Source organism: Leptinotarsa decemlineata, unplaced genomic scaffold, assembly GCF_025532065.1.
Source record: "Leptinotarsa decemlineata unplaced genomic scaffold, Ldec_3_MD MMD2_tig00000251_RagTag_RagTag, whole genome shotgun sequence".
Lineage (NCBI taxonomy): Eukaryota > Metazoa > Arthropoda > Insecta > Coleoptera > Chrysomelidae > Leptinotarsa > Leptinotarsa decemlineata.
The window spans coordinates 11,151,040-11,169,014 of NW_027412547.1; the positions used below are offsets into that span (position 1 = coordinate 11,151,040).

The 17,975-nt window shown below is 33.2% G+C and overlaps 1 protein-coding gene across 1 annotated transcript; it reads right to left on the reverse strand.

Annotated features, from left to right (window-relative positions):
• Positions 1-14,674: 14,674 nt before the first annotated feature.
• LOC141481687 (uncharacterized) lies at positions 14,675-16,218 on the reverse strand. The gene is made up of 3 exons (XM_074173697.1): positions 15,779-16,218; positions 15,498-15,719; positions 14,675-15,440 (listed from the first exon to the last, which is right to left on the reverse strand). The coding sequence occupies exons 1-3, from the start codon at positions 15,947-15,949 to the stop codon at positions 15,213-15,215; spliced, it is 621 nt and encodes a 206-aa protein (XP_074029798.1). The 5' UTR covers positions 15,950-16,218; the 3' UTR covers positions 14,675-15,212.
• Between the last annotated feature and the right edge of the window lie 1,757 nt (positions 16,219-17,975).

Sequence of the window (17,975 nt, forward strand, 5' to 3'; positions counted from 1 at the left end):
GATGTTATTAAAATCATGTAAGTACTGGTGTTTCTCTACATATTTAAAATAAATAGTTCTGCTAATAGGTAGGATGTCCAAAATATTGTTATGAGTAAAGCTGCTTGCATACTTTCGTCTTTTACAATTTCAACTTCGATTTCGAATAATCGCTACATTTTGTATCTGTGTTTAGGTATAAAAATATCAATTTTGTGATCCTCACCCTTTAATTTGTTTTCATATGCCGAGGCGGATCTCTACAAAAGTTGTTCTTCTTCGAATCTTCGCAAGTTCAGTTTGTTTCATTTTTGAAAAAGGTGAAGAATGTTAATATAAACATTCAACGAAAGTCATTTTTTGTGGAAGAAAAATCAGTTTTTTATCGACCTTTTTTTTGGGTATTTGTTACCTTCCACAATCTGAAAAATATAAAAATTATAATGGAGAACTTTATACAAGTGTAGAAGGGCAAACTTTTTAGTTTACCCCGATAAGTTACTGCGTTAAAATTCAAGGTTTTTTTCACAAAGAAAAATCTTCTATTTATCAGTAACTTGTTGTATTTAACAATTTTGCCTATCAAAAAAAAAAATATTAAGAAATAATACTTATCTTTTACGTTTCGGAGGCCAAAATCTGCCTCCGTCTTCAGAAATTGATAAAACATTCGAATATATTCGCAGTTATTCCTTTTTTGATAGCTTATTTCTTTACTTCTTTGACATATAAATAAATAAAAATAAATAAATAGAAGATTTTTCTTTGTGAAAAATACTTTGATTTTCACGCAGTAACTTATCGGGGTAAACTGAAAAGTTTGCCCTTCTACACTTGTATAAAGTTCTCCATTATAATTTTTATATTTTTCAGATTGTGAAAGGTAACAAATACCCAAAAAAAGGTTGGTAAATATAAAGTTGACTGAGATCGTCATTGTTCGAATGTTGCTATACTGAACATAATAAACAGTGATAATCATGACTGTTTATTCTGTTCTGATTATCAGTGATGATTCATTCTAACTCATACAATATAACTTGAGATAAATTTTGAAATGTGAGATGTGTTTTATTCTTTGAGGGATTGCATTATATATTCCAGTGATTTGAAAAGAGAATGACTGTTTGATGATTCATGCTTTGAAGGTGTCAAAGCTACAAACTTTTTTCCAAGCTATCATAATATGTGTTGATTTTTTGAGCTTACGTCTCTTAGAATGGAGTTCACTGGCAATCATTTTCGTCTTGTACCATTCAAGTCGATGTTCACCGCCTGATTTCAAAATGTGTCGTGACAATTTTGATCCTCTTAATTGTCTATTTTTGATGTCTTCTCGATGTTTATTCTCACGCCTTTTTAATGGCCTTGAAAGTTTCACCAATTAAAATTTTACAACAAAAACAAGATATCTCATGAACCCAATTTTTTATTCTTTACTCTTTGTTGTTGGGTGGACCATTCCTTTTTGAAATAACGCCGTAGTCATTTTCTCTAAATTCAATATGGCGGCACTATGACGTTATTTATGGTAATATTATCAAATAATTTAATATGGTGAGAAATATGAGACGACTTTTGCTCAGTTTTTAACTATTTGAATATTTTCCATCAATTCAGGTAGTTTCATTAAATTCCATGTTTTACTTCGTTTACTTTGAAAATTAATGCAATGAACAAGATTGTTGAAATGGGTGTTGTATTTGACTTGGTTTTACTTTTCGAATTGGTCAAGATTTTGGTTTTGTTTTATATGTAGAAATGAGATTTGGATTTGGATCCTATATGGAACATATCCTGAATATCTGCAGTCACAGCTATATTTCTCTGCCTGAATTTGAACATTATGTCAAGTGAGGAATTCAGCAGGTCTGGACTTTCCAGAAGAACATCATTGAGACTAATTACATTTGTTTTCGCTGCTGCATCAAACACAAACCGTATTTTTCCAGATTTATTAGAATTTGTTACGGCACAATATGGCAGATACCAAACGTTCATAGTATCCTTTGATACCTTCTCCGCAGGCAACATCCGAGCATACTTTTTTCTAAATATTCACTTATTTTATTTTCGTAATCAAGACCAAAATCTTCGTTTCTGTTCATCTTTTTCTCTATGGATTTTAATCGGCACAGGGCAGTAGGTTTATTATTATGTAAAGTTACTTTCATTTTTCCATAAAAATCCAGTTTCCCATCTGTTTGCAACTATCCTTTTTGTCGTCTCTTCCAAAAAATTTTAGAGGTTCTGATGTCATCTAGATGTTGTGAAGTTTTATAATATTTTACACCCAAATTCTCAATTTTGAAAAAATTCAAATCGCCCAAATCGTCATACTGATAGTTTATAAAAAGGAAAAATTTTTGATCTACTCGTCCACAATACTGTTTTAGTTTCCATGCACAACCCATCCCAACTTCGATCTAAATAAAATAGGTTGGTTTTTTCCTCCTTCGTGGACTTCTCTAGCAATGATGAGATCAATGTTGTCCTGTCTGAATAGAATTTGTGGTTTCACACAGTGCATAGATTCAATATTCACTTGTTGAATATGATTCTATTTCTAAGATAGACTTTAAGAGTTCATTAAATGTACAGGAAGAGATAAGTTATGGATAGTTCTAACATTATTTTAATCGTACTCAGTATCTTCATTCTTTCCTCTTATCGTCAAACTGATCTTCTTCGAATGGAGTTCTTCACAGGACATAGAATTTGTTGTCCAACTTGTTTCAAACTTGTTGTTCTAGTAGCATCAACCATGGTTACCGTAGAACCTTCATCAAAAAGAGCATAGGTGCCGATTTTATCTTTGGGGCCAGTTAATTCTACAGGAGTTATTCTCAATAAAATTTCAGACTCTTGGATCCTGGCGGAATGATGGCAGACTTATTTTTCGGAGTTCTCCAGTACTGTTTCAGGTTCTTTATGTAACATAGGATGATGTTTGTAAAGGCAGCCATTAACATCACATGCTTTTACAAAGTTTTGTGTGATGTGATGATCCTAAACAACTGAAACATACTTTATTTTCTTTCACCCAGTCCCAACGTTTCTCAACTTCTAATTTTTTGAAGTTGTGGCACTTTTATTTACTCTCACAGTGATAATTTTGTTTCCATTTTTTTTGTCATTTGCTCACTGAGTCACACCCTTCGTCTTGAATATAAACTATTGGACAGGTGATACAAACAATCAAATTTTGGGAGACGATTTACAATGTAATGTAAATGTATGTAATAACGTCTTCAGGCGTATTTGGCATAATACCATAATGCCTGTCATTATTATTATTGTTTTCATTCGTTTATGTTCCAACTTTCACTTCTTTTTTTCCAAGCAACATGTCATTTCTTCTCAGAAAATCCATCGGTGATGTTTCATGTTGACAACACAAAAGTGTATTCTCTTCATGATTTTGACAGATATACATTTATCATATTCAGCTGTCCACGAGTCTTACTGGCATTTATCCAACTCGTGAAAGTATTTATTTCTCCATGTATCGGAGCCTAGGTCCACCTACCACATCTGGCAGTGATCCAGTTGGTTTGGTACCCATTCATGAGATGGGATATCGTTGCTGTGCCGTCCACTCCGTTGTATGTCTCCCAAATCTGGCACTTAAGCGTGTCGCCTACTTGTCCGGCACAGCACAGCACGGCGCTGTCCGTCGCTTGATGGCGATGGGTAGCAGTATCGCCCACTCATCCAGCTTCAACTAACATACTGAAGCTGCTTTTTGTTCGATTTCAAGGGAATTTCAGTTGACATCAAGCGGTGACAGAAACATGTCTATCACCAGCAGTTCTGACGAAGAAGTCGTAATTATAGTGGCCGCATTATTGAATGTAGAGGAAAATAGTCACAAGAAAGAAGAATGTGGGTCCATCCAATCAATCAAAAGAGGGCAAATCTGGGAAAATTTCATCATCTTTTCAAAGATCTGAAAGAAGATGAGGAGAAATTTTTCCAGTATTTTCGAATGACATCAGGCAAATTTTCAGAACTTCTGGATATTCTAGAGCCTGCCTTAACAAGCAACTCAATTTTTTCTCGTCCATTTTCATAGTTATCGTCTGACACTGTGCTGTCAACTGATGGAATAGGAAAACAGAAAGACATAAAATTCCTAGGCACTTCTGGACAAGTTGACAGCGACGCGCTCACTTGGCCAGTCCGTCACAGCACGTTCCGTTATTTTCCAGTCAGGATCAGAGAGCTGGAATCCATTATGGCGGCGGACACTCTTTGCTGTGCCGTGCTGGGCTAGTGAGCTGTTGTTCATTCATTTCCATTGTTCCAATCCTGTCCGTATTTTGACGGGACGGGCCGTGCTGTGCTGTGCTGGACAAGTGTGCGTCAGGCTTTAAAATTATCGCCCACTTGTCCGGCACAGCCCGTCTCGTCCCGTCCCGTCCCGTCCCGTCCCGTCCCGTTCCGTCCCGTCCCGTCAAAATACGGATAGGATTGGAACAATGAAAATGAATGGACAACCGCCCACTAGCCCTGCTCCGCACAGCCAAGAGCGTCCGTCGCCGGTTAGCGCTTGCCAGCATCAACTTGTCCAAAAGTGCCTGGGAAGTTTCAGTCTTTCTGACTGACTATTCCATCAGTTGACAGCACAGTGTCAGACGGTACCTATGAAAATGGACGAGGAAAAATTGACTTGCTTTTTAAGGCAGGCTTTAGAATATTCAGAAGTTCTGAAAATTTGCCTGACTTATTGTCAAAGGTGAATGAAGTTGATTAAATCATAACAATGCCACATATTTAATTTTTACAGCACGTAAAGTATGACTAGTGTAGTATCATACCTACAGGGTGTTTTATAACTACGGTACGAAATATCAGAGGGTGAGTCGTTTTAAGAAGGAGTTGCTTCGTATCTGAGATATAGGGCGTTGAAGTTGAAAAAAACGGTATTTATAAAATATCACAAATATCCTTACCGCTTTGGTTGAAATTTTCTATAGACAGTTATTTGAAGTAATTAGGCGCTTATTAAGCCCCAACTAGATTGAAATTATTAGGTCCAGTGTATTTTCAGCACCACAGCCAACAATATTGGGAAAAAGTACGCCACTTACTTGTTTTCGTAGTTTTCAATTTTTTTAGATTGATCAACTGAAAATACAACTTTTTCGTCCCTTGTGTTTTCTTTATATCTAGCTTTGTTTTCGAGAAAAAAAATTGAAGCCACTTTGCATATTATGAACACCTGCTTTGCAGACCAGCTAACAGTGATAGTGTTGTCATTCAGTGAAAGTCAGAGTTGTCAATTAGCAGTGATTCCATCATGAATAATTTTATTAACGCTGAAATGGCTGACATGCGCAATTTTTTTTAACTTCAACACCCTGTATCTCAGAAACGAAGCAACTCCGTACCGTAGTTAGGAAACACCCTGTGAATCCTGGACACCGAAATGAAATTCATTCACGTAGTAAACGTGAAAAAATTGTTATCTATATGTTTATTATAATTAGAATTGCCGAAGGAGCTCATTTATAACGGAACAATCGAATGCAACATCATTTAAATGACACATAAAGTGTACGTTTTTGTGTATCTAAAATTTTCATAAAATTGTTAGACAAACATCAGAAAGTTATTGTGATACTAACGTTCAGAAAATACTTGAAAAAATTCTTCGTTGAGAAATAATCATATGAAGATTTCTGTGAATGCTTTCTTTTGGTTTGACTTATATATGAACTTATGGTAAGAAATATTCACAAAATAAAAACAGCGCGAGTGTGCTTTAAACTACACAACTACAACTGGAATGAAACTTCTTTATATTGATTTTTTACAAATAATTAAAATTAATATGGGTTTTCATTGATAAATATACATTTTTATTACACACTTTATATTAGCTTCACCTGTATGTATGTTTCTTTGTTTGTCAGTTTGCTTGTAACTTTCAAGCTCGGGATCTGTATTTGACAGAATTATCGACATTATTGCTTGATCTATTCGCGGGCAGATGGTGCTGTACGTAACCTCCTTGATATATCGACATTATTGCTTGATCTATTCGCGGGCAGATGGCGTTGTAAGTAACCGAAAATATCAATGGTCATTTTTCTAAACAATATACGGTTGATTGATCCCAAAGTTTAGATAAAATAAATATAGTTCAAAAAAACTAAAACACACGCTTTTATAGCATACGAAACTTGAAAATGAAAAATAAATATAGTTTAATAAACACGCTTTTGAAGAACATCGAACTAAAAAGTTGAAAATAATTTTTTTTAATAATCTTAAAACAATAACGAACAAAAAATAATAGTATTATTGTGAAAAAAGCGTGGTCGCTTTGTTCCATATTTTTTGTATATCAAGCGCACGTCGCTTTTTTCAAAATAATACTAGTATTTTTCGTTCGTTATTGTTTTAAGCTTATTTAAAAAAAATATTTTTAACTTTTTTGTTCGATGTTCTTTAAAAGCGTGTTTTTTAGTTTTTTAAACTATATTTTCATCATCGGATACATCAGTAATAACTGTAGGATGAGAAATAAGATACATATTTTTTCGAATGAAAATTAGAAAGATATCTAGATAAAACTGTATTGATTATTGATCAATGTCTTGTGCTAGGCTCATTTCGGTTATTCATTAATAGTTTTAATTTATCTTGTAGATAGTTTACCATGAGTTTTTCATCTTTGGACGCGAAATTAACATTGAAATCTCTGGCTAGTTTTCTCCTAATTCTCAGAGCCTACTCGACCGTAAATGTGCCCCTACAGTAATATACGAAACGTAACTCATTCTTTCCATCTTCACTAACTTATTCCTCCCTCTCAACTTCCGTTTGCCTCGCCCGATCACACTTTTCGTAACGCTCTCTTTCGCTATTTCCCGAGTCAAGGGCGCTTAAAGCCATTTTACTTTAAAAATGCACTTTTCATCAAATAACAATTTCTGCAATAATTAAGTCTAAGCACTGTATCACAAGGAGCATTTATTCGCAATATTGCCTTCAAATATTTATCTATACATTAACGAACTATTGATTATAATTGAGATTGGATTAGTCTGTCGGTCGATTTTATTCAAAATTTAATGCTTAAAGTTAGAAGGTTTACTCCACTTCCGTTTGACAGAGTTCGAAAGCTAGCACAATGGTTATATTATGTGTACTCCTGTTTTTTTCTGTTTATTAGAAAAAAGTGTCCTGAAAAAACTTGTGTTTCGTTTTCACCTGAAGCTTCTTATCGAAATGAAAAATTTTTCTTGAATTTTTCCAATTATTCTAGAATAACATATCTTCATTGTGAATAGTACATACAGTGTGTAAAAGCCAAAGGGAATAAATTCTTTATTTCGGTTACGGTACATTTTAACAAAATCCCGAAACGCGTCAAATTTAAATTATAATTTGACATACTTCAATGGAAAAATGCTACCCCTACCTTCAACCCCTGTCGAATGACCGGTACAACACCCAATTTTTCAAGTTTATTGCAACAATTAAGATAAAATAAATTAAAATCATGTGGTTACCGAAATTCGATAATATACACTCAAAACTTATTTTATGTTGAGGTAGTGATTATTAGAAAGTAAGCAAAAACCGTAGCAATGTTCTTTTTAGATGGTATCCTTAAAAATAATCCTGTAAATAATTTTCGTGGTAACGTTAGTTTGAAACGCCTTGTCAACTTGTTTTGTATGTTACAACATTAGTTATCAGCATTTTAATTTAAGTTTAATGTTTGTTAACTTCAAGTCTGACAAATGGTTAGATTATCGGAAATGCATAAAATATCAGTTTCACAAATGAACTGGTTACGATGATAAAATCCGAACACAACAGGAGAAATTTCCTAATTTACCGTCCATATCTCAAGGAACAATAAGCAAAATAGAGAAGCAGTTTAGCGAGCTTGGTCATGTGGGGCAGATAAAAAAAGCAGCTGTCAATGCAATGAGTGATGAACTCAAATTAGATGTCATGCTTGAGTTTGAGGAAAACCCACATACATCGAGTAGACAGGTATCCACTACATTCAATGTTAGCCGTACATCGATAGTAAACATATTAAAAAAAATGCATTCTTATAAAATGATACCTACTCAGGAGCTCATGGAAGACGATTTTGATAGAAGAACTTATGTTTGTGAGTAAATGATGCATATGTTGGATAACAATATCATCCAATTAGAAGACGTTATGTTTTCGGATGAGTGTACTTTGTTTTTAATGGTCATGCTAATCGGCAAAATTGCCGCTACTGGTCAACGGAAAATCCTCACTGGATGAGAGAAGATCACACGCAATATCCTCAAAAGGTTTTGAGATTGTAGGAAACCATATCATTGGTCCCTTTTTCATTCAGGGCAACTTGAATGGCGATAATTATTTGGCACTACTTCAAAATGATGTCATTCCAAGTTTAACAAATTTATATCCTGATCCAGGAAACCCTCAAGTTCCAGTGAATACGATATGGTTTCAGCAGGATGGAACACCACCACATTACCAAGTTAATGTCCGGCAATTCCTCGATATAACATTTCCCAATCGGTGGATAGGAGGCGAGGATCGATTGAATGGCCAGTGCGATCACCTGATCTTTCATCATTAGTTTTCTTTTTATGGGGATATGTAAAGAGTAATATGTACAAAACTATACCTTCAGATTTGAATGACTTAAAAGAAAGAATAATGCTTGCGATTAGGTCGGTCATGCCTGTCATGTTAAATAATGTTAGAAGACAGTTTTATTCGAGATTAGGATGTTGCCAAGAAGTTCGCGGTGAACATTTTGAACATCTACTTCTTCAACATCGTATTCTACTTTTCATTAAGCCTAATTATAATTTACATTAGACGAGTTTCGTTTTTTTTAAATATGTACCGTAACCCGTATTGTACTTTTCATTAAGCCTAATTATAACTTACATTAGACGTGTTTCGGGATTTTTAAAAATATGTACCGTAACCCAAATAAAGAATTTATTCCATTTGTCTTTTACACACTCTATTCACACAAAATTTCGATTTTGGGAATTCTACTGAAACAATGAATTAGTTATTTTTCTAGTTACGATTGACCGATTTGAAAAATTTTTGATATTCAAAATTATAATTGATAACCACGAAAAACTTTATTTTTCGAATATTTAAATAGTTTTCAATTAAAAAAATATGCAAAATACTTTTTCAAGACACGATCTTCTTAAGTATATATAAGAGGTGTTGTAAGAAGAAAACATTTTCAAGCTTATTATTTAAACTTTTACTCCGTCTTTCGTCAGATCGGAATTCGCAAAAAATTTTATAGAAAACAATTTTATCATTCCATGAAAAATCGAGACCATTTTTTTCTAATGGTACTTTATTATTTGTGGTATTCGGATAACACCCTGATTTATTCAAACTATTGTATAGCAAAACACATGCTGTGGTTTCGTAAACTGTGAAAGTCTTACAAAAAAGTGTTATTTGAATAAATTAATCTTTAAAATAAAAAATATAATTTGGATAATATATTCCTTAGTAGTGAAGAAAATAGTCTGAAATATATAAAAAATAAATACTTCCAACACATCTTGACGTGTTTTGTTGTCCCGAAAAGTTTTTCTTGTATGAAAAAAAAAGTCCAAAATAACTAAATAATACCTCTCCTTTCAAAATATTTTATCCTTAATGTTATAAATACTTTCAATACAATTTCACAGCATCCAGTGGTCTTTTTGTATCGTTATTGTAGAAACGGTTTATTGGCACGACACATGTTTGACTATGTTTGCTCGTAGTTGCTTCAATTATATTTTGAAGATGGATGTTGATTATAATAGTGGTAGTGATAACCCATCTGAGGAAGCAAATGTAATATTCTATACTAATATTATTAATGTGGCTCCTTCACGCCTGAAAGACTGGACGGATTTAGATGAAACTTTACATAAATACAATTTATATATCAGGAGACATGAAAAATGTAAAAAAGGTTTCTGAAAATATGCTTATATGCTATTTTGAGGAAAAGTAAAAAATTATTAAACCTTCTACGTTATGGAGTATGTATTCAATGTTGAAAAGTACATTGAATGTTGAGGAAAATATTGATATACGGAAGTTTTCAAAATTGGTCACGCTCATTAAGAAAAAAGCGTCGGATACCGAGGAAAGAAATCTAAAGTTTCATCAAGGGATGATATCAAAAAATGTATTCAAGATGCTGATAACGAAACAAATTCACTTCATTAGGTACAGTTATCATTTTGTAAGATTTCAATTGTTTTTATTTGTAGGTTGTCCTAATTTTGGTTATCAGCGGTGCTTGTCGCCGTGAATAATTATTACATATAACTATTGATGCCATTGAATATGCTGGATCTATTTTGATTGTTAAAATACCTGATACGAAGACCCTTTGCGCAAAAAAATCATCAATTTGTTAATAACATCTGCAACATTTTGTGTGCTGTAAAATTATCCAAACCCATTTTTCAAAACGTCATTTTGAATCCAGTGAGCTGTCGCTCATTTTTCAGGAGCTTTATCTCTTCTAAACACGAATTTCAACTTGTGAAGTATTATATATACTATACCGGTGTTATCGTAGACATATGAATCGGAATTATCGAATTTGCCGAAATTTGGGCTAACCATTAACCACCCTGAGCTTAGTAAAGTTCTCCACCATTACTCGTAAAGTATGATAATATCAGAATGTAGAAATTACCGTTCTCATTTCCATGATTCCCATTCCAGAAGTGTGGCGAGTTATTATTCCTTTTCGTAAGCATTGAAGTGACCGCTTAAACTGCAGCGTTTCTGAACTTTTTTCAGTCCATGGACTCCTAGAAAATCAAGCACAATTTCAAAGACCCCCTTAATAAAAAACACAGGAATAAATTTCGAACAATTTATTTTATACTGCAAAAATATACTCCAAAAATTATATATATATATATATATATATATATATATATATATATATATATATATATATATATATATATATATATATATATATATATATATATATATATATATATATATATATATATATGTATATACCGGGTGTCCCACATTTTATGTGACAGGCAATATCTGGTTTGTTGAAGGAGATACACAAAAATGTTTCATACAAAAGTTTTAGGAGTTCATGAGAGCTATATTTTGATATAATTTTTAAATATACAGGGTGTTTGGTGTAGGTGCTACAGACCAAAATTCCATAAATTCGAAATTCGATAAAATACACTCACAAACTAAAATGTAATGCAAATCGTAATGAAATATAGAATATGCAAAAGAACTATGGATGTTAACGAAGTAGATGTTCAAAATGTTCACCGCTAACGTCTTGGTAACATTCTAATCTCAAATAAAACTGTCTTCTAACATTATTTAACATATCAGGCGTGACTGACCTAATCGCAAGCGTTATTCGTTCTTTAAAGTCATTCAAATCTGAAGGTTAAGTTTTGGACACATTGCTCTCTACATATCTCCATAAAAATATCTAATGATGAAAGATCAGGTGATCGCGCTGGCCATTCAATCTATCCTCGCCTCCCTATCCACCGATTGGGAAATGTTGAAATGTTGTATCGAGGTATTGTCGGACTCACTTGGTAATGGGGTGGTGCTCCATCCTACTGAAAGCATATTGTATTCACTTGAACTTGGGAGTTTCCTGGATCAGGATATAAATTTGCTAAACTTGAAGTAGTGCCAAATAATTATCGCCATTCAAGTTGCCCTCAATAAAAAAGGGACAAATGATATGGTTTCCTACAATCCCAGCCCAAACATTAACCTTTTGAGGGTATTGCGTGTGTTCTTATCTCATTCAGTGAGGATTTTCTGGATCTGGATGGTCTTCTAATTGGATAATATTGTTATCCATGTCCATCATTTGCTCATAAAAATAAGTTCTTCTATCAAACTCGTCTTCCATGAGCTCCTGAGTAGGTATTATTTTATAGAGATGTATTTTCTTTTCTTTTAATATTTATCGATATAATACTATCGATGTGTGGCTAACATTGAATGTAGTGGATGCCTGTCTACTCGATGTATATGGGTGGTTTTCCTCAAACTCAAGTACCACATCTAATTTGAGTTCATCACTGATTGCATTGGCAGCTGTTTTTTTATCTGCCCCAAACGACCAAGCTCGAGAAACTGCTTCTCTATTTTCCTTATTGTTCCCTGAGATATGGGAGGTAGATTAGGAAATTTCTCATGAAATAGGCGAGCTACTTCCTGTTGTGTTCGGGTTTTATATCCGTAACCAATCATTCGTAAACCTGTTATTTTAAGCATTTCCGTTAATCTAACCAATTGTCAGACTTGAAGTTAACGAACTTCAAACTTAAATTAAAATACTGACAATTAATGTTGTAACATACATAACAAGTTGACAAGGCGTTTCAAACTAACGTTGCCACGAAAATCATTTACAGTTTTTGAAAGGATACCATTCCATTTGGCTTTTACACACTGTATGTCAAATGCACAATGTATTTAAGGAACTTAATTGGATAAGGAGTAATGATGTATTGCTTGATTCGCTTCGTGAATAACCTATTATTTCTCGAAGATAAAAAATGGTTCTTATGGGTTATCCCTAGGAGATAGACATATACCATAGCGGACTTTTTTGTTGTAGACTTTTTTACAGTACTGTACAATACTGTAATACATTTTTTGATATACCTCGTAGGGATCAGTCAGCGTTTGCAATGTAAGCGCAAACATATATTTATTTACGACATCACATTAGACACCTCTAAAATTATATTATGCATGTCATATACTTGTAAACCTTTCTCTTGGATCACTCCATCTATTAAACAATTACGCATCAAAATTTGTTGCGTAGTTTTGAAGATCTAAGCATGCATAGTGTAGTGAAAGGCATAGAATGCCTATTTACAAAGATAGGTATGTAGATGGGAAACTCAGTAATTGTTTCAGTGCTTCTTCTGATATTCCTTTAAAAACTTTTTTTTTAATTCAGCCAAAAACTCGATTCTTTGAAATTACGTTCTAAAGCTGGATCACATGATATTTCTATTACTTATTTTCCCTGTACCGTTGTCAAGTCGATGATTCCTGAAACATGTGTGTTGAAAGGATCTGCTACCCAGTTTTCATTTCTGTCGGTTTCTGGATAATCCCGAAAAGAAGAACTCAAATGGCGAACGTGTTTAATCATTTCGGTTTTCATTTGCGTTAGCAACATTTTCCCATAGACCAGTGTCGATAATTTTTGAAACCAAATAAAATAACAGTAGGATGAAACCCTTTAGATAAAAAGGGGAATATGATAAAAATTAAATGGAAAAAAGTTTAATGGCAAAGTTGTAGGTAATAAAAAGATTTATAACTGTTGTATTTTACAATTTTACATAACCTCAAAATGTATGTGAAAAATTCCAGTAATCAAGTTTTTGTTTTTTTATTTTCATCTTTTTCAAAAAAAAAATTCTACGAAATTTGGTGAAAATCTTTTTCACCTTATTTTGACTTAATATCAAAAAAGGACCCTAATTTTCAATCGAAAATTCTTGCATCAAAATATCAACTTTTTTCAAAAATTCGGTGTACCTTTTTTTCGTTGAAATCTACATTACTATAGTTAATCTTCTCAGAAAACAATTGAATTTCAATCACTTATCCATTAGTTTCTGTCACTTTGATGGCATTTCTTCATCGTTAGATTCGATAAACCTTTTGAATTCCAGTTGATCTTCGAAATCTTCAAGACCATCACCTTCTTCGTTTCCAATATTATTTTCAGTCTGCATTGGTTCTTCATCCATAATTTCATCTGAATCATTAACCTCCTCGAAGGTTTTTTCTTCCATATTGAGGCAATTTTCATAACCATGACAATTGGAGCATAAATTTGTGCATTTTAAACCATGTTTTCGACAGCCACATTTTAAACTGTTACATTCAGTACCATAGCTGCAGCAAATTGTTTTGAGCAATACTTCCGGAATTGATTCCTTTTCTGCAAATTTGGGCATGAAGCCACGTTGATGTTACTTCCAGCCCCAATCAGTTCGTTAGCCAATCAAGTTTGAAGTTGATAATATGGCCTGTAACAATGTTGTTCTGCTGCTTTTACTGTGGGAGGTTTGCCAAAATAAAAGATGATTTAATTTTTGCCAATTGTTATTTTTGAAATCTTAATTGATTCAGTATTATTTTGTCATTTTTACATTTATAAATAGATTTGATTATTTGTAATCCGTTGGCGAAATTTGACAAATTTTTAGCATCTAATAAAGGAAAAGGAATGAAAAGTAACATAATTCTTTCCTTTTCCGGCAAATCCACATGTTGTATCGCAACCGGAAAAACAATGCAGAAATGCAACAATATTTTTGAAGGATTCGTGTTTGAAACTATTAACGTAACGTGAAAATTAGATCCTTTACGTTTCCAGAACTTGGTTTGAAAAAATAAATGTCATGATTATTTGAATTTAATTGACCAAAATATCTTCGCCAGTTTTCTATGAACTACCTTTCAATGGGCTGAAATTTTCTGTAGGTCACTCAGGTATATAAATTATTTTAAAACAGCAATAAATAGGCATCTACAAATATCATTTAAAAAAGATTCTATGACCTCAAATTATTGTAGATGTCTTATTAAATATTAACTTTATTTATTTCTGACCGGGATATTATAAGCTTATATCGTCATAGTTACGCTATCAATAAAGAGGGTCATAACTCCCTTGGGACATTATAGATTTTATAATTCCCTCTACCTTTCACAAGTAAAAATAAATAGAAATGAAAACTGAACCATATTTTATTTATTCACGTCATTACAAATAATAAATGTACAATTTTGAAATGTACCCTGAAAATTACTTCCGCCACTGGAAACAATTTCTTCTTTTGTATGGCTGGAGCTTCTGTTCACTACAGTCGAGGTACCTGCCTCTTCTGATGACAAAGTAGACAACATACGCGCCGTTTTATTTCTCAATTCGATGCTATCCTCCAAATACCCCTCCGCCACCGTGGAACTTTTCCAACCTCCGTGTCTTTTTAAGTTAGTCATAGTTGCTCCTGCATTGGCTGGAGCAGTAGCAGAAGTGCGACGAAGGCAATGTCCCGTATAGGAAGATGAGTTTGGCAATCCTAAATACATTGCGATTTTGCTGGGGATTTTCCCAAACATGTTTTTTCCAATTGGCTGAGATGTACATTTATTTTGTCGGAAGCTCAAAAAAATCGTTCAATACCTTTAGGACGCAAAGACATATAAAGTCTTAATAAAGGCAAAGCGGAGAACTCTTTTTCATCCACAACTGTAAATTTCTTCGATACACCAGTTTTACTTTCCGGTACGTTCACTACCATAACGGAATCCCGGTCCTCTATATCCGATATCTTCATATTCAAAAGTTCCTGACTTCTGCATCCTCCAAAATAACCCATAATCAAAACAACCTATAACAAAAAAAAGGAAATAAATACACACAAAAAGGAAAATAAGAAAAAAATTACCTTATGCAATAAATAAATATCATTAGGAGCGTCCTTTAGGAATCTGATAACATCTTTAGGAGATAAAACAGCAGACTTTTTCGGCTTATAACTCTTACTCTTCCGTTTCAAAAAAGCCTGTAGTTCATTGAACTTGGTGATATCTCGTTTCTCATGTATAGTCACCATCGATTTTAGCATTGACCATTTAGTCCATAAAGAATTCGGACTATACGTTTCTGACTGAAACGAATAAACACAATTACTACCAAATCTACCGAAAAACATAGAAAATTCCTTACCAGTTCTTGAAAATATGCCAGAAATACAGTTTCAGTGACATCTTTTGGCATAACATTTTTCCGTGTCAGCCAGTCCAGATATATCTTGTATTCTTTTTGGTATACGGCTTCACTTTTCGATGGAATTAATGATTCTCTTGCTTGTTCAGCTTTTTTCAAAATATCCTCCATTATATTTGGGGTAGAAAACACGTTTTCACCGCAAACACAGCTTGATAACAAAGTTCTGTTTATAAACAAGTAACATAGCAACAACCTAGCAACAAGAAAACTCTACTATAATCAACGGTACCTGATTCAAATATACCGGGAAGGTAATGAATTGGTACATTTTTCCGTTTCAAAAATGAACAAAATTTTATTGAAATCGGTCAGAAATAAAATTATCTATGTACCACGGGAATTAATGAGTCTTAATAACCTCAGGCAATTGCTGTCCCTCGGGCCAGAGGCCCTCGGGACGCAAACTTTGCCATCGGTAATTAAGGCCCTCCTAATTCCCTTGATACATAAATAACTATAACAACTTATTTATTTGTTAATTATAGTAGCACATTTCGATTTGCAAATTTTTCGTTTATCAATGTAACATGGAATCTGACGTTTTTTGAGTAATTGAAGTGTAAATTTTAATAAATAGCTCAAATTTGTACATAATGATTAAAAAAAAAATTTCTAATTCGAGTTTTTTCGATTTTTTGCATTTTCTGAGAACATTTGCTATAGTAATGTATATTTTTTTTACACCATCAGAAAGTAGAGATTCCAACGAACAAAAAGCACACCGACTATTTGAAAAAAGCTGATATTTTAGCGCAAGAATTTTCGATTGAAAATTAGGGTGCTTTTTTATATTAAGTCAAAACAAGGTGAAAAAATGAATATTTTGAATCATATAAATTACAGTGTATTTGGAACATTAAAAGATAAGTTTCACCAAATTTCGTAGGAAAAAAATTGTTTGAAAAAGATAAAAGTAAAAAACCAAAAATTTGGTTATTTGAATTTTTCGCATAGATTTTGAGGTTATGTGAAAACATTATGAGTACAAAAATTGTAGATCTTTTCATCACCTACAACTTTGTCATTTAACTTTTATCCATAGGATTTGTAGTTTTGCCGGAAATCGAGATAAACCATGCTTTACCCTTAAAAACTCACCCCCTCCCACTTCCCGAACTCAGATCGCCCGTAATTTATTTTTCCTTTCATTTCTATCATATTCTTCTCATTTTTTAACGATTTTCATACTACTATTTTTTTTCACTTGTTACCATTTTTGAAGGCTTCAGCCCTGGTCTACCACCACAGGATTGAAAAACGCTACCAGTGTACGGAAGTGATTATGGTTCTTTTAATTATACGATTAGTCGAGAAGTCAAACTTTTTCATCATAGTTTCTATTTTGTCTTCAACTTGGAATATGTTGTTATCTCTTTCTTATTGACATGAGTTCAGCTTGTTAAGGGTAATGAAGATATCAACCAGCGATTTAAAGACTTTCTGGCATTCATTCAATAATTTAAATGTCCATAGACACATACTCGCGGACCCCCAGAAGTCCGCGGACCACAGGTTAAGAAACACTGGCTTAAAGGACCTGATCGATTGAATAAAAAAATGATTATTTTCTGTTCTGGAGAATTTGTCGAAAGTAAAATTTGAATACTCGGGTAGAATGAAGTCAGTACAAATATATTTTGTATCTGTATTCAATCCATTTACAACTAAACCATTATTGGTAAAATGTTGTTATATTAACAGGAAATCTGTGACATGATTATATGACTCATTTGATTATTCATCACATTGTGTCATTTCTTATTGATATGTAGATATCGTCGTATCAGTTCACCTTCGATCGATTGTTGGAGATTGTCTTGAATCGGTGACACAGGAGTTCATGATGTGTGCATTCAAACTGATTCAGTTTTGAACTTATCATTGGAAAAAGTATGTTGTTTTTGTTTTCATCGGTAGAAAACAGATCATTCTTAAGTTCTATACAAAAGTATACTCATTAGAATCGATATTTTATTAATATGCTTAAGTTTACGAGTATACTCAAGCATTCCGTGCACAAGTTTCTCAACTTCTGAGAGTTGTCGTTCGTATGGGGGCGACAGCTGATTAACGGAAAAACAAATTTTAAAACAGATTTAAAACAGATACATCAAATATTGACGATGGAATAAAT